This window comes from Bubalus bubalis, chromosome 3 (genome assembly GCF_019923935.1).
Source record: "Bubalus bubalis isolate 160015118507 breed Murrah chromosome 3, NDDB_SH_1, whole genome shotgun sequence".
Taxonomy (NCBI): domain Eukaryota; kingdom Metazoa; phylum Chordata; class Mammalia; order Artiodactyla; family Bovidae; genus Bubalus; species Bubalus bubalis.
This window is the reverse complement of record NC_059159.1, coordinates 72,345,350-72,363,099: the sequence shown is the minus strand read 5'-3', so window position 1 is coordinate 72,363,099 and position 17,750 is coordinate 72,345,350. Positions and strand designations below refer to the sequence as shown.

General features: G+C 36.0%; 1 protein-coding gene across 18 annotated transcripts in view; it reads left to right on the top strand.

Moving 5' to 3' along the window:
* HMBOX1 (homeobox containing 1) overlaps positions 1–17,750 on the top strand; it is a 195,810-nt gene that overhangs the window by 90,377 nt on the left and 87,683 nt on the right. For all 18 annotated transcript variants that reach the window (XM_045165013.1, XM_045165007.1, XM_045165003.1 and 15 more), the window contains one exon: positions 4,628–4,713. In XM_045165013.1, the coding sequence (XP_045020948.1) occupies positions 4,628–4,713 (86 nt within the window). The remainder of the gene's footprint in view (positions 1–4,627; positions 4,714–17,750) is intronic.

Sequence of the window (17,750 nt, the reverse complement as noted above, 5' to 3'; positions counted from 1 at the left end):
GTACACAAAGGAGAATTTTTTTTTTTAATTTGATTAATTTGAAAGAAAGTAACTGCTACTTTTTCCATTTTTGGATTGGTCAGGGTTTTGAAAAAATCAAAGGGAAACTAGAATGTGGATTCTCAGCAAATTGTTGAATGTAACATTTTAGGAAGGACTTTAAAACCAAGAGCTAGGATAAAGACCAGTTTTACATGTTAATATTTTTAAAATGCATCTATTAGTATATATGTTTATATATAGTTGTATATGTATATCTGCTAATAGTGTATATCAAAATGTATTGTCCTACTGTGAATGTATAAAATAACAATTGAAATGAGGTTTATCAGAATTAATTTGTCATATAAAAGATGTTATTCCTGACTACCCACATATTAAATTTCATGTGTTTAGTATTTTATCTAGGATTCTGAGACATTATTCCGAGTTGATTATCTATATGCCTGATAGATTATTTACTTGTGTAGGTAGGGATTTATGTTCTGTAGGACATAGTATTCAGTTACCGTGGTGTTTACACTTGCAGAGTAGATTTTAACATTATCTTGTAAGCTTCTAAATTATGCTTTTTCTCCATTAGTAGAAATTAAAGGGAGCAGTTTCCTATTCGTACGTGAAAGAATTTTTGTGTAGTTAGTTATGTTTTTACACCAGTGAAATAGTCTGTATTGGTAGGTATTGCTCCACCTTTGAAAGTCTTGAGATAGATGACTTCTTTTAAGAGGTCTTAAAGAATGTGTAGTGTATATCAACTAAGAAAATTTGGATGATCTTAAAGCATACAACTTTTAAACATTCAGTCTTTAATAGCCTTTGTTCCAGAAAAGAAAGCATTACTATTTTGAGCTAAAATACATAACTCTCTTCCATTCTGTTTTGGGAAGCTTAGACATTTAACATTAGGAATTTAGAGCTGTTTTTAATTAATTATTTACATCAGGTTTTCCATTTTATAACCTTTTATCTTTAACTACAGATTTTTTCATTTATGGAACAAATTAAGCTCTAATATATGCAAACTCCATAATGAATAAGACACAATCTTTGTGCTCAAGGACTTTGCTAGTAGAGATAAGACCAGATCAGGAACTACTATAATACAGAATTGCATGTAATATATTGGTATGTATATTTGAAGTGGTTAAAGTTAGGTATTAGAAGAAACAATCTTTTTTTAGCTCTGAGGATCAGAGAAAACTTCTCTGATTAGATGGTGATTATTATTTTAAGATGTCTTTTAAAAAGGTGACTTCATGAAGAGGCATTACTGAGTGTATCTAAGTGATTAGATAGAAGTAGAGTGGTAGCTTATCTTGGAAGAAAACTATGGAATCAAAGAAAGATCAGCCTATACTTCACTTTAATTCCATTAAGACTGGAGAAGTAGAAATCATGAGGAGAGTGAGAGCTTATAAGGGTGGAAAAATGGATACATTCTCTTTAAAGATGTCGAATTTTAGACAGAGGAAGTAAGGCGTAAGAGGTGAGACAAATTTGGAGTAAATGAAGGAATTTTCACACCAAGAAATCGGTGATTTCACAGGATATGATGTGGACATTAGGAGTGGCAGGTCGTTTGTTAAAGAAGGTGGAATGAATGAGGGGGAATATGTGAAAGTTTAGAGAACAAGTTTAACCCAGTAGGATGGAAGTTTTTGAAATACGTAAGAGAAGGTTAAATGCTGTTACTATTTTGGAACCACCTAGTGAAACCAACTAAATGACAGAACACTTGCATCTAAAATGACTTTATAGAAATCTTTTCATGGTGCCTTAAAATACCCAATACAGATGTTAACTTCAGTCTTACGTACTTATAGCAGATCATTTGTTTCTTTTTTTCCTGGAGTTCTCTCTGGCGTATTATAAAATGATAGTCATTGTTTATATAATGCTTTTACAGTTTCAAAAAGTCTTACACTGAAGAATTTTTAAATTTTATATATTAGGTACACACATTTGATAATAATTTTCATTTAATTTTAATTTCATTGCTTGTAGAAAAATCTTTAAAGCCTTGTGATGGGGTAGGGGGCATATTATTGTTCTTATTTTACCAGATGATGAAACCAGCTTTATTAAATGACTTGCCCAAGCACACCCTTTATCTTTTAAGTTTTGTTTTTCTTCAGTTTGAAAAAGCTTCTTTCTGGTAAAGCAGTTGAATAAAGAGGTTTTTATTTTTAGTTTTTTAAACTCATTATGGATATTTAGAAACTTCCCACGTAACTAAAAATAGAATCTCTGAGAGGGTTAAATGAACTTCTATTCCTTTGCAGACTTTTTGGGGTTCCTTCTGTCTTGCTGCAGTGCTTGGTAATATCATACCGCAGGGCTGTGAATAATTCACAAACTGGATGTGCCCTATTGGAATAATTGAGTGTTATCTCCTCCTTATGACTTAGTCTCTATTCGAGGAGAAATTGATTTTAAATAAACTGATTTAAATTCTGATTTAAATCAATAGTCAAGAAAATACCATTTCATCATTTTCCCCACAAAAGCTCATTTTTATTTAACCTTACTAAATACCGTCTTAAATTCAGTGTTCATTTTCCTAGAAGGATATTCTGTACATTGGAATGCAATGCTTTACTTAAATTTTTTCAGCTTAATTTTGCATCTGTATCAGAAACCAAACAATTTGGTTGTTTTATTTACATAAACCAATTGAAATAGATACTGCTGAAGTTTATCTCTTGCTCTACTGACTGTTGTTGGATATTTGAGAGCCAGATGGTAATGTAGATGGGTATTTTGACCTTTAAATGTATTGTGCCCTTTTCTTTCAGATATATAAATTTCAAATTACGAATGCATATTTTTCAAAGAAATGTTTCCAGTATGAATAAGCATTTTGGAAAGAATTTGCCCAGTATCTAGATCAGTATGAGAAGCTTTAAGTACTGGATTAGGCTGCTGATTCTTTATTTTCTTCCTCTGGGAATCTTTTTGATTAGGATTTCCAACCAGTGGATGAAGAGTAGACTGTGGAGCTCCAGATTGGAAGCTGTCCCTACCATCACTTCTCTGCTCTTTTCCAGAATTCCTGAAAGGGAGCATGAAATTCACCAACAGAGCACTTAGCTCCTCCTCAGCAAAGGACTGCCAATCTGCTCTGAGTAAATCACTGCTGATTCTTTGGGGATAGGATACTTTACTTTTCTCATTCCAGATGATCTGTAGAGAGACTTGAGCTCCAGTCAGGACTTTGCAGGACTTCACAAAGCAATGTATAAAGATTTCATGGTCCCTTTGTCTGAGATCAGGAGTCCGCAGAGTTTTCCTGTAAAGGGTTAGATGGAAAACATTTTAGACTTTGTGGGCAAGAGGCAAAATCGAGGACATGATATAGATACTTATATACAAGAGAGAAAGCAAATGATCACAAATTTTTATTTGCAAAATTCAATATAGAATAATAATTGATCATCAAATACCATCTTTAAGATACAGGCCTACAGAGAATATTAGAATTTTTGGGTGAGAAGGGGATAATATTTTGCTCAATTCATGTTCAAAGTTAGTATTCCCTGTCTCAAATTGATTGCAAATGTTCATCATGAAAACTACTTTTAGCTCATAGGTTGTATAAAAACAGATGGGAGGCCAGATTTAGTCTATGGGCCATAGTTTGCTGATCAGCTGCATTAGACCATAAGTTACCACTATTCAGTTATTTTGAGCTTGAACAAAAAAATCCATTTGTGTGATTCTTTTGAACATTCAAAGAGAAATTGATTAGTTTTAAGGCTTTAGGTATAATTTTCATTGCAATATTACATTTGTCCTGGTTCCCATTCATTGTCATTCTAGTGAATGTCTCATCTTTTTGAGAATTTCTTGGACTTTTAAATAAGTAAAAATTTATAAGAGTCTTAGTGGAGGAAAAATTAGGTCTATGATATGTAATATCATAGAATATAGTATAGAATAGAATATAGTATAGTTTTAAGTATTAAGTATCCTGTGTATTACATGTATTAGAACATTAATGTGTCTTTTATACTAAAATTTTATATTCAGCCTGCCCTGGTAAAAATTTTTTTGGTTTATTAAGGACAAAGAACGCAAATTAAAAGGCAAAAAAGCGCCTTAAAATGGCCAGCATTTTAGCAGTTGTGAGAATGATGGTTTCTGTTCCTTTGACAGAGGTTTTCAAATGAACTGAACTGATTTATGCAGTTGCATAGTTAACATGCAAAACCACAATCTACTCACAACTGATTTTTGTTGTTGTTGCTGCTGCTTTTTATTTTTCTAGGATTTCTGTCTGTATAAGATACATTCATTCCCCAGTAATGAAAATTTGCATATACCATATGGCAGCTTGTTCCTAATGTGAATTATACACAGCATGCGATTAACCATCTCTGGTATGAGACTTACATCTACTGTGGCATTCACTAAAGCGTCTGTCTGATGGTGTGCTGTTTTAGGACTTGAATGGTGTTTCTTGGTTTGTTTTAATTTCATATTTTCCCACAAGCTCGGTCTGTTTTACCTTTATTTTTGTGTCCTTTCTTTCTGTGTTCTCCCCACCTCTCTGCTTCACCTTTCTTAGCAAAGATGAGGATTTCTACCTTCAACATACATTGTTGGTCTTGTCTTCTGTTTTTGTTAGGAGGGACAGCAGTGTGATAAAAGAGGAAATCAAAGCCTTTCTTGCCAATCGGAGGATTTCCCAAGCAGTTGTTGCACAGGTAACAGGTAAGAGCTGACGAGCCCTTTATTCTGGAATCTGGTCTAGTCTCTGCCTTCTAGTGCAGATGTTGGAATATTGCTTGCATTTCTGCATTGCAGTGCAGATCTGTCAACTTAGGCATAATAATGTATGCCTGTGATTTAAAACCCATTGTCTCCGATATCTTGGAACTTCTCCAGTGATTTTTTTTTTTATCTTGTGCTAGTAAATTTTACAGCATTTGTAAAAAGCACAAAATTCCCTATTTTATGACTAAAAAGGATTCTCTGGTTTTCTTGTAATTGTGACAGAGCTTATGACACATGCACATCCAACTGCTTTCTACATTTCATATTTTTAAAAGCTTTACAGTCCTCCAAATCTACTCCTTGATTTTACCAATTAAAAAAAAGATTCATGGGAGTGAAGGAAGTTGTGTGTTTTAACCACTTTTTCATATGTGAAAGAAAATGTATATTCTCAAACCATAACTGAGAAGATAAGAATTACCAATGTCTTCTCTTTATTTTTTTATATCCCATCCCATTACCCAACCAACAGCAGCCCCATCCTGAGTATGTGGTGTATATGTGTCATTCTCTATTCAGATTGCATTTTTTATGAAGTTCTTGAATTGGGGGGTAGCATGTCTTTTCTTTGTTGGTCTGTAGTCTTCTTTTCTCAGATATCAATAATTTCTAAGAGCTTAGTAAAATCAACTATATCTTAGTCATGGGAGGAACTAGAAACTCTTTCAACTACACACATGTTGTAGTTGATATATTGTTGTATGTTGTATATTAACAGATAAAAAAATTAATTTGTTCCTCCCATTCTTTTTTTTAACATTCCAGTAGCCTCTCTGTGACTTTGGCCTTTTTAGCACTTGCACCTCAGTTTCTCCTATTAATACATTGAAATAGTTGAATCTGGTCTTCAACAGCACCTTCCAATTTTAAGATGCTATTTCTGTTCTCTAGACATTGATACATATCGAAGCTCATTTTCCTCAAATGTTATTACTGACCATTTGGTTAAAAATGAAACATGAGATTTTGGAAATCTTAAATTTCACCCCAAGAATCTAAGGTCACCCTGTCTTAGTATGTGTGTAACATATTACACTAGTAAAGTATTTTATAAATGATATTTCTGTTCATGGTTTAAAAAAAAGTTAAAGGCATGTCCCTTCCTCTAGAACTATTGATGAATCTAATTTTTGTAATCTTCAGTTGTTTTTCAATAGGATGCTTAAAATGTTACTTTTATCTTCAAGGATTAAGGTGTGGTGCTAAGGGCATTATAAGGGCAGTTTAAGTGGGTTTTATCAAAACCCACTGATATGCACTGTGGAAAGATCAGTTGTCTCTCAGGACTTTTAATTCAGCCCCCAAGATTAGAAGCAATAGTATCTTCTAGTTTGCCAGCCTAAAAAAGAAAAAAAAAGGCAAAACTATAGTGTTATAAACAGCATGATAAAGTTGATTTTGCTCAAGTGGAAATATTTCTGAATCTCTTGAATACCCTGAATCTTGAATCATCTTGGACCTTTAAAATAGTGTCTTTGAAATCCATCAGATGTTGATGCAAATTATAATACGGTACCTCTAAAAGGAATTTCTTTGCCATATCTGAGGCATTAGCTATACCATACATCAAATACTGCCTTTTTTGAAAGGGAAATTAAAGATGTTTTAGCATCTTGCCATTCAAAATGTAGTCCGTGGGATAGCGGTATTGGGAGAATGTACCCAGTTCTCCATTTACATTTCTATGTACATCTGTCTATCTCCATTTACATTTCTCCATTTAGAGAAATTTCTACATTTAGAAATGTACCACCCTAAACCTACTGAATCAGAATTTACATTTTAACCAGATCACCAGGTGATTTGCGATGAGAAGTAGTATTCTAGGAAACTGGTGAGCTTTCTTGACATTAACTGCCATGGATTGGCATTGTCTAGCATTGTCTCAGTCAGTGACAGTCGTCATGATGCCATCTCTTGTTTTTGAAAGCAAGAGTTGAAATTTTTCCACGTGTTGTCTGTTAGAACTCGTGGACTTTGCCACTGTAATCATAGGATTTGGTACCATTAAAAGCTTCTTCCCCTCATTTCTGCCTCACCCCAAGTGATATCACTGCCTCTTCCTCCTGTTCATTCCTAGTCCAAGCTTGGGTTCATTCATATATCTTTGGTTCTCCATTGTATGGAAAATGAAGTTCTTTATAATCTACTCCAACCTGCTGTTTATAGCCATCTTGTTTTCAGTATCCTTGCTAGCTGGACTCAGCTACTTGCCATTTCTGTATCTGTTCGCCTGGATGCTCACAGTCGTTGACTGTGCCTAGCTTGCCTTCATCTGCTCACCGTGGTCTTACCAATTCCTGTTAATCAGTGTTGTTGTTGTTGAGTTGCTGAGTGATGTCTGACTCTTTGTGACCCCATGGGCTATCTCCCGCCAGGCTCCCCTGTCTCTGGGATTTCCCAGGCAAGAATATTGGAGTGGGTTGCCATTTCCTTCTCCAGAGGATCTTCCCAACCCAGGGATCGAACCCAAGTCTCTTGCATTGGCAAGCCGATTCTTTACCACTGAGCCAGCAGGAAACCTTTTATCAACAGTACTTCTGTTACTGTCCTCATTCTGACTTCTTTGATCACTGTAGCCCATGTAGACCTCTCTTTTTTGCCTGAAATTAATACACCTAGTCTACCACCCTGAGAGGTTAAACTTCATTTCAGTTCCGCATTTTAGAGTAGTAGTCTTTAAAAGCAGAGATCTTCTTAAACATTCTCAAAGAGTCTAGCATTGCACACACATACTCTGAAGATCTCATGTTTCCCTAGAAAAGGAGTACTAGTGAAGCTAACACAAGGTATACATGTGAAAATTTATCCAGTGACTTTGTCCAGTGATATTTCCCCTCTGGAAATACTTACTTACTCAACAAATGCAGCATGAATTTCTGCCCTTAAGGGATTTGCATTTTTCTTTTATCTGCTTTAATTCAATTGTTTATGTTAGGCAGGGGCTCAAGGATGATTTATAACCAGATTGGTTCATTGTCCCTTTGGTCTACTTACTGAATTCATGTATTTCTCATGTATTACTATGTCACATTTCCACTCAGCCTGTCTAACCATCCACCTAAACTCAGAAGCAATGCTTTTCATTCCAGAAAAGAGATCTAGCTAGAGAATAGTAAGTTAGTGAGAACTAGTATAAAGCTTAGCCCTCATAACTGACCCAGCTGAGATAAAGAAGGCAAAGTTAGAAAGGCTTCTAGGCACTTGGGCCTCACTCACTGGGGCACCTGATTAATATACTGGCACATTTTTCTGCCTGTTAAACAAATTAGTCAAGTTTATCTTAGAAGAATAGCTACCTGATGAAATCTCCCCCAACATAAAAGATGTGGTGCTCTGGAATCTGTCCTAGATTGGAGTCAGTTAAGTTTAACTCCAGTATGTGACATAATGAAATAAATCAACCTTGGGTAAAAATGAGAACGAGTGGTGCATAACAAAAGGAAATGCTAAATAAAAATGTGTAGTGAGGTGCAAAATTACCACACATGTGCTTGTTCCAGAAACAAAACACAGAGGCTTCTTTTTATAGATTTGGAGGATTTCTATAATAAGATAAACAAGAAGTTCATGGGTGGGGTCTGTATAAATAATATCCTACTGATAGGAAAAATGACAGTATAAACAGGATATAATAACAGTGCCTGCTGAATTTCCCAGCATGTTATTTGTAGCTTCTTTCACCGAGTCATAACTGCTCCCGAGTGGATTTTTACCCCTGTAAGAGATCGGGCAAGTTTCAAAATTCTCACTAACAATGGTAAGGTGGGGAGCATACATAGTCTTTGCTTTAGTAATAAACATGTAGGTTTTATATTCACTTTCAGGGTGAAACATTTTCTTGGGGTGTGAGAATTATTAAGACATGATTTCTTCTTAGGTGACCTCTGGAGAAAATCAGGCTGGCAAAATAAGTGGGTAAATGGGCAATGCTTTAGTGTGTGCTTATCAGCTAAATAGATACCCTAATTAGATTCATGTCCCCTTAAAAAGTAAATAAATAAAAGAAGAAAAAAACCGTCATCTCTGAGTTTTAAGAAATTTACCCCAATTCTCTTTTCTTGGATGATAGTGGTATAATGGGAAAATGACCATTAAACTTTTGAATGCCAAAATTCTAGTCCTTCTGTCAAATAGCCTTGTGTTCCAGGGCAAATCACATAACTTTGCTTAGCCTCATTTTCTTTATTTATAAGATGTGGGGTTTGACCAAATGTTTTCCAAGTATCTTTTCTAGTTGTCAAACTCCATTCTGTTTTTAAACAGCTAAGTACATTTAACAAGTGTGCATTTTACCCCTCCCTCGTGACTCTTATTCTCCAAATGTAAGAATTTGTATAAAGAGAAGCTCTGAACCAGTTTTAGAAATGTTTCAGCTGAATTCAGATCACTTTCCCTTTCTTCCTTATCTTTAAAATGAAGAATAGGGACTTCCCTGGTGGTCCAGTGGTTAAGACTTCATGCTTCCACTGCAGAGGGCATGGGTTCCACCTCTGGTTGGGGAATTAGGATCTCACATGCCATGTAGCATGGCCAAAAATCAAACAACCATAAAATAAAACGAAGGATAAAAGCACTACATATTTAGTTTAACTACAGTAATTTCTTTACAAAGTTTTGTACATATTGATCCTCTCCCTGATTAGAGAACTTCAGACCTGACACTAGAAACCAACTAAAATATCAATATACCTTTTAAAAAAAATGGACTTTATGTTTCAGGGTAGTTGTATATTCACAGCAAAAGTGAGCTATAAGTATAGAGTTCCCATATACCTCCTGCCCCTCCACACACATACACACAGCCTCCGGTATTCTTTGCATCTAGCACTTTATGAACCTACATTATCACCCAGAGTCCCGATTTACTTTAGGTATAAATGGTTTTGTACATTCAGATAGGTCTTGAAAAAATGTAATTGCTATTATCTACCATTATAGTGTCAGAAGATGACACTCTAGTTTCATTGCCTAAAAATTCCCTGTACTCTACCTATTCATCCTTCCCTCTTTATCCCCTGACCCTTGACAACTGCTGATCTTTTTGCTGCCTCCATGGTTGTGCCTTTTCCAGAGTGTTATCATATAATATGTACCCTTTTCAGGTTGGCTTCTTTCACTTAATAATAATTATTTAAGATTCTTTCATGTCTTTTCATGGTTTTATAGTTGATTTCTTTTTAGTGCTTAAGTAATGTTTCATTGGATGTACCACAGTTTATCCATTCATCTACTGAAGGACATCTTGGTTGCTTCCAAGTTTGGGCAATTATGAATAAAGCTCCTGTAAGCAAGTAGAATTTACATTTATATTAGAAAAGTAGTATTGGTTGGGCATAAGTCACAGACTATGGTATTATCCTATTATAACCAAATATAATTCTAATGCTTATCTAACAAGACCTTATCAATTCCTACCTGATGAATTTTACTAGCTCATGTAGAGCTCCACTATGAAGGCTATTATCTGTCTATAAATATGGCAGATTTCTGCATGTAAGTTGGAACTCCAAATTGAAAAGGTTTAGAGCTTTAGTTTCTATTAGGAGAAAATGTCCTTTCAAATATAAATGTTTTTGCAAAGTACATTTTAGGATTTTCCCTTGTCTCTGAAGAATAAGAACAGATGCTATCCTCTGGTTCAAAGCAATTATTTTATTCTCATTTTCTTCTACATTCAGCAATTTGTTGCCAAACTGTTTTCTTATAAATACAACACATACGGTTACCTTTCTTTTCCTCAGTAAAAAAAATCCAGGCTGTATATCTGAACACCCATTTTTCTCACTTTGGTGAGAGCTGTGAAAAATTGGAGTGAAAATAATTTCAGAGGACACTTTTTGTCATTAGAAAAATCAGTTTTCTATAGTTTTTGATATTTAATGTCTTACCAGGGCTATTAGCATCTCACATGCAGTGTATGGGATTATACATTTTTGCTGTTAAACTTAAGAAGGTTGATTTTCAGTATAAAACAGGATTTCTCTTCCACCTATGTTTAAAGTAGAAACTTTATTTTAAAAAACTTTATTCTACCAAAAGCTTTGACAAAAGTGATTTTAAAAAGTTAGGCACAAGTGTGGTTTTTCATCCCTCAGCAGTTTTCATTTTTGTTTCTTCCCTGTTCTTGCTTCCTAAGATCATGGAGAAAAGTCTGTACTTAAGGTGTAATATTCCTTCAAGAGTTTTATGAAATACTTCTTACCTAACATAAGTAAATTTTCTTTATATTAAAAAAACCTACAGGAAAAAATGAAGAAGAAATAACCCCAGTAAGAGTCAGAAGGTGTCTGTGTCTGATAAAATAGCATAGCCTAAAGTTCAGCAGTAGGCAGTATTATAAATAGCAACCTGCAGAAGAAGACTCAGAGGGAATGGAATAAATACCATTTTTACTAAATTACACAGTCTTTTATGCCTTAAGGAATATTCCTGCCAACTCTTGTTGTTAATTCATCGGTTGCTGCATGTATTTATTATTATTTTCTGGTTGCGCTGGCTATTCATTGTTGCACATGGGCGCTCTCTAGTTGCAGCGAGCAGGGGCTGCTCTTCGCTGTGGTGCGCGGGTTTCTTTCTGTGACGGCTTCTCTTGTTGCGATGCACAGGCTCTCTAGGCACGTGGGCTCAGCAGTTGCAGCTTGCAGACCCTAGAGTGCAGGCTCACAAGTCGTGGTACATGTGCTTAGTTGCTCTGAGGCATGTGGAGTCTTCCTGGTCCAGAGACTGAACCCAATGTCCCCTGTATTGGCAGGCGGTTTCCCATCCACCACACGCCAGGAAGTCCCTGTATCTGTTTAGGTGAGGAACTGAAGCTTGAACTAACAAAGCTTGAGGGCCTTGATATCTGAGAGACCTATAAAATTTTGAAACAATCATGCAAATTCTTATGGCCTTTAAGAAAGCTTTTAGCATCAGTGTGTATCAACTTCAGCTAAATTTAACTACATTCTTCAACAACAGGGGTTTGAATTGTGTGGGTCCACTTTATGTGCGTTTTTTTCCCCCCAATAAATGTAGTATCACATAGTCCGTGGTTGTCTGAATCCATAGATTTAGAACCATGGATTTGGAAGGCCAACTCTAAAATTATACTTGAATTTTGAACTGGGCAGAGAGGTCAACACCTTGAGCCGCCGTGAAGTTGTTCGAGTGTCAGCTAACTGTATCATTTGATCCTCACACAGTAAAGTTGAGGTATATAGGAGAGTGTTTTTCTTCTTTTTTTTAAATAGGCTTTATTGAGGTAAAAACTTTCTTAAAAGTGGAGTTCTCTCTGAGTTGTACGAAGTTTACAGAGTGGTATAATCATTACCAAAATCAAGATATAGAACATTTTTGATATCTCAGCAAGTTTTCTCATGCCTCTTTGCAGTTAAATCTCTCTCCTCACTGCCAAGTCCCTTGCAACCATGAGTATGTATTCTGTCAGTAACATTATATAACTAGAATCATGCAATATATACTTTTTTAAAAAGTTTATTTTTATTCAGGGAATATTTGCTTTGCAATATCGTGTTGGCTTCTGCCATAAAAAGTGAATCAGCCATGAGTATCTTATGTCCCCTCCCTCTTGACCTTCCCCCTCACCCCCTACCCCATCCCACACCTCTTGGTTGTCACAGAGTACCCTGTTGAGCTCCCTGTGTCACACAGCAACTTCCTGTTGGCTGTCTGTTTTACGATGGTAATATGTATGTTTCAACGCTACTTTCTCCGTTTGTCCCACCCTCTCCTTCCCCCACTGTGTTCAAACTCCGTTCTCTATGTCTGCATCTCTATTCCTGCCCTGCATGTAGGTTCATCAAAACCATTTTTCTAGATTCCATAAATATGCATTAATACATGATATTTGATTTTCTCTTTCTGACTTATATCACTCTGTATAATAGCTCTAGTACACCCACCTCAATAGAACTGACTCAAATGTGTTCCTTTTTATGGCTGAGTAATACTCCATTGTATTCATGTGCCACAGCTTCTCTAATCCATTCATCTGTTGGTGTATGTCTAGGTTGCTTCCATGGTCCCAGAGCTATTGTAAATAGTGCTGCAGTGAACATTGGAGTGCGTGTATCTTTTTCAATTACGGTTTTTTCAGGGTATATGCCCAGTAGTGGGATTGTTGGGTCGTATGGTAGTTTTACTCCTGGTTGCCTAAGGAGCTTTCATACTGTTTTCCATAGTGGCTGCACCAATTTACATTCCCCTCGGCAGTACAAGAGGGTTCCTTTTTCTCCATACCATCTCCAGCATTTATTGTTAGCAGATTTTTTGATGATGGCCATTCTGACCAGTGTGAGTATCTGACTTCTGTCAGTTAGCATGAAATTTTTGAGATTCATTAGTGTTGCTAAATGTATCAGTAGTTTGCAACTTTTAAATCCTGAAAACTAGTCCAGTGAATGGATATAACAAAGTTGATTTATCTGTTAATCAGTCAGTGGACATTTGAGTTTTCCTGGTTTTGGCTATTCAAGTAATGAATATTTGTCTACACGTTTCAGTGTGGATATATGTTTTCATTTCTCAAAGCTAAAAGTAGTTATAGGGTTACTAGTAAGTAAGAAACTGCCAAACTTTACCAAAGTGGCTATACTATTTTGCATCCCCATCGGGAGTATATGAGATTTCCAGTTGCTTTGCATTCTCTTACTTGTTATTTGTGGTACTCTTTGAGTTTAGCCATCCTAGTGCGTATGTAATAGCATCTCACTCTAGTTTTATTTTGCATTTTCCTAATGACTAATTATCTTTTCAGATGCTCATTTGCTATTCATGTATCTTATTAGATGAAATGTCTGTCATATCTTTTGCCCATTGTTTTTTAATCGGGTTGTTTCCCTTATTGATTGTAAGAGTTTTGTGGATATTCTGGATACAAGTCCTTAAATATGAGGATGTACAGATACCCAAGTCTGAGGCTTGCATTTTTATTTTCTTATTGTTGTCATTTAAAGAGCAAATGTTAAACGTAATTATGTTTATTTTTTCTTTTTCCTTTGTGGTTCATGCATTTCATTTTGTGTCCTAAGAAAATCTGCTTGATGTTCTTCAATTTTTGTCTTCAAGTTTTCTACAAGTTCATACATTTATTTGAGTGTGTGAAACATTTCAAGTTAGTTTTTGTGTATGTGTGAGGTAAGGATCTAGATGTATTTTTTTTTCCCCCACATGATTGTCTGATAGAGTACCATTTTTGGAAATAGTCAGCAGTTGTCAAGACACTAGACCCTATTAAATTACATTGGCACCTTTATCAAAAATCATTTGAATGTGTATGTGTGAGACTCTTTGTGGGTTCTCTATTATGGTCCATGGACTTTATATCTAGTCCTATACCAATACAAAGCTCAGCCTTTCAATTTCTATAAAAAAGGATATTTGTAGTGAGATTATGATTGGGATTGTGTTGAAAATATGGATAAAGCTACCATCAAGAATCTTTGACTCACACTGAGTGTTCCCATCTACAAACAAGGTATATCTCTCCATTTGTTTAGGTCTTCTTTATTTTCCCTCACCCATGTTAGTAGGTCTTGCACATACTTTCTTAAATTCATCTAAATATTTTATACTTTTGGTATTACTTTTTTTATACTATTTTTAATTTCAATTTCCAGATTGTTTCTTGCATCATAGAATAGTTGATTTTGGTATTTTGACCTTTTATTTTGTAACCTTGCCAAAAATCCATTTACTTGGTACATTTTTTGATAACTTTTTTGGTAAATTCTTAGAATTTTCTACATCAGCAGTCATATCGCCTGTGAGTAGAAATAATTTTGCTTCTTCCTTTTACTGTGTTTGTCTTCTGTGTCTTTTTTTTTTTTTTGCCTTATTGCGTGGACTAGCACTACTAGTTAAATATTATTAACTAGCACTACTAGTTAAATATTAAATATAGTAATGTGTATAGACATCTTTGCCTTTTACCTAATCCTAGAGAGCAAGAATTCAGTATTTCTTGAGTAAGTGCCATCTTAGTTGTAGATTTTTCATAGATGTCCCACATCAAGATGACCCTTAAGGGAAGTTCTCGTCTACTTCTAATTTCTGAGAATTTTTATTGTGAATGGATATTGTACTACATCAAACGCTTTTTCTGTATCTGTTGAGATGGCAGTGTGGTTTTCTCTTTCTGTCTCGTTATGGTAATTACATTGATTTTCAAATGTTAAACCTTTCATTCTAGGGAAAACTCCACTGAATTATGATGTATTAGTTTTTTATGTAGTTTGACTCAGTTTGCTGGTACTTTGTTGGAATTTTTGCATCTGTGTTGATAAAGGGTTATTGTTCTGGGTTTTATTTTTTTATTCTCGTAATGTCCTTGTCTAGTTTTTATTACTATGATAATGTGACATCATAAGATGAATTTGAAAATGTTCTCTTGTATTTCTAGAAGAATTGGTATAGAATTTGTATTATTTCTTCCCCAAATATCTTTGAGACTCTGGTGGGGTTTTTTTATAGTGACTTGGTCATGCTGCTGCTGCTAAGTCACTTCAGTCGTGTCCAACTCTGTGCGACCCCGGAGACGGCAGCCCACCATGCTCCACCGTCCCTGGGATTCTCCAGGCAAGAACACTGGAGTGGGTTGCCCATTTCCTTCTCCAGTGCATGAAAGTGAAAAGTGAAAGTGAAGTCGCTCAGTCGCATCCGACTCTGTGCGACCCCATGGACTGCAGCCTACCAGGCTCCTCTGTCCATGGGATTTTCCAGGCAAGAGTACTGGAGTGGGGTGCCATTGCCTTTTCCAAAACTTGGTCATGACTTACTGTTAAATCTAATCCTGCAGGTCTTGTGCCCTGTACTGAAATCAGCAAAATGGAATGTACAATAGTAGAGATGTAGGGGTCAGTAATACTTCACATATTGCCAATACTTTTCTACATGATGTTACCCTTGGCAGAAATGTTTTTCTCTTGCCAGTGGCCTAGGATATCAGGATTATAAACCACAAACCAAACTGAATTTGGTTTGGATACAGCAGTAGCCCTTCTCCTGTGCTCTAGTATGTCTGAGTAAAGAACATAGTTTTCACTCACTTCAGCTAAGGGATTTTGCTTTTTCTAGAGTTTACAAATGTTGACTGACCTATCTCTGAAACTGTCCCCAAGCAGATCCATGGACAACATCTTGGTTTTCTGGACACACTGATTTTAATGTATATGTCCAGTATAAAATTGCCACAGGATTGCTGTCATTGTTGATGATGGGAATCATAGTAAAGAGTTTTTAGAAACATACTTAATGTGACCCCTATTGAATATTTCTAGACATTTTAAGAACTAGAATATGCTGTTTTCATAAAATTGTTTCTTTTTTCTCCTTGGACTATTTTAAACATATAGATTTTTCGTGTTCCAAGCCCTTCCATTACTAAATACTGTTAGAAGGGCATTCATTACCAATTTGTCTTGATTTTTTTCTAAAACATAAAGAGTGACTTTGAAATGTTTGAGTGCCCTTAAAATAATTATCACACATAAAAATATTCAGTAAGAACTCTCTCTTAAACCACTGTTGTCTGTACGATTTTCAGTCTTTAGCTCTGCTTTATCACTGTGTTGAGATCTGTCAGGACAGCATATAGTCCTCTGAGCTGTAGATGACCAGTTGGTCTGCTTTTTACTACTGTGCACCTTGTGAGCTACGCCTCTCTTTTTGGAGAGGTTTTTTTTTTATTTTTAGCTGTAATTTATTTTAACACTTGCCAAGTGCTAGATGCTGTGCTAACTGTTTTATATATTTGAGAGGCAGGTGTTAACTTCTTCAGCTATAGACGAGAAAGCTGAGGCTAAAGGAGTTTGAACCATTTGCCCATAGTCACACAGCTAATTACTGTCATGCTGCCAAGCCAGTGTTCTAGTGGTCAAGTGCATGAGTTTGAGGATTTAAAATATTATTTCTGTCACTTACTAGTTATGTAACTTTGGGCAAGTTCCTGAATGTCTTAAACCTCAGTTAGTCCTTTTGGAAAATGCAAATAATAATAATACCTACCTAAGGGTGTTCTTGGGATTTTCCTGGTGGCTCAGATGGTAAAGAATCTGCCTGTAAGACAGGAGACCAGGGTTTGATCCCTGGGTCAGGAAGATCCCCTGGAGAAGGGAATGGCTACCCACTCCAGTGTTCTTGCCTGGAGAATCCCATGGACAGAGGAGCCTGGCGGGCTACAGTCCATGGGGTCGTAAAGAGTCAGACACGACTGAGCGACTAACACTTTTCTTTCTTTCATAGGGTGTTCTTCAGTAGATTAAATGAGTTACTTGATATAAAGTTTCTAGCACACAGTACATACCATAGAAAATTCTTTATTTTTATGATTATTAACCATTATACTGCTTAATGTTGAGCCAGCAATCATTTCCCCTTCATCTCTCTCCAGACTGACTTCTGAATCTAAGCTTCCTGAACTAAATACGTTAACCAAAATGTTTCCAGCCTTGGACCAACATAATATAAACTTTAAAAAGTATGTAGTGCCCTCATGTTTATTGCAGCATATTTACAGTAGCCCAAGACATGTAAACAACTGAAATGTAAACAGTGTATGAATGAAGAAAGAAAAATAAGTCCTGGCGATACAATGTATAGCATGTAGTATATTTGAAAGATGCCAAGAGAATAGACGGAGAAGGCAATGGCACCCCACTCCAGTACTCTTGCCTGGAAAATCCCATGGATGGAGGAGCCTGGTGGGCTGCAGTCCATGGGCTCGCTAAGAGTCGGACACGACTGAGTGACTTCACTTTCACTTTTCACTTTCATGCATTGGAGAAGGAAATGGCAACCCGCTCCAGTGTTCTTGCCTGGAGAATCCCAGGGACGGGGGAGCCTGCTGGGCCTCCGTCTATGGGGTCACACAGAGTTGGACATGACTGAAGCGACTTAGCAGCAGCAGCAAGAGAATAGATCTTAAAAGTTCTCTCCATACGTACACACAAGCACAAAAATGTTTGTACTTA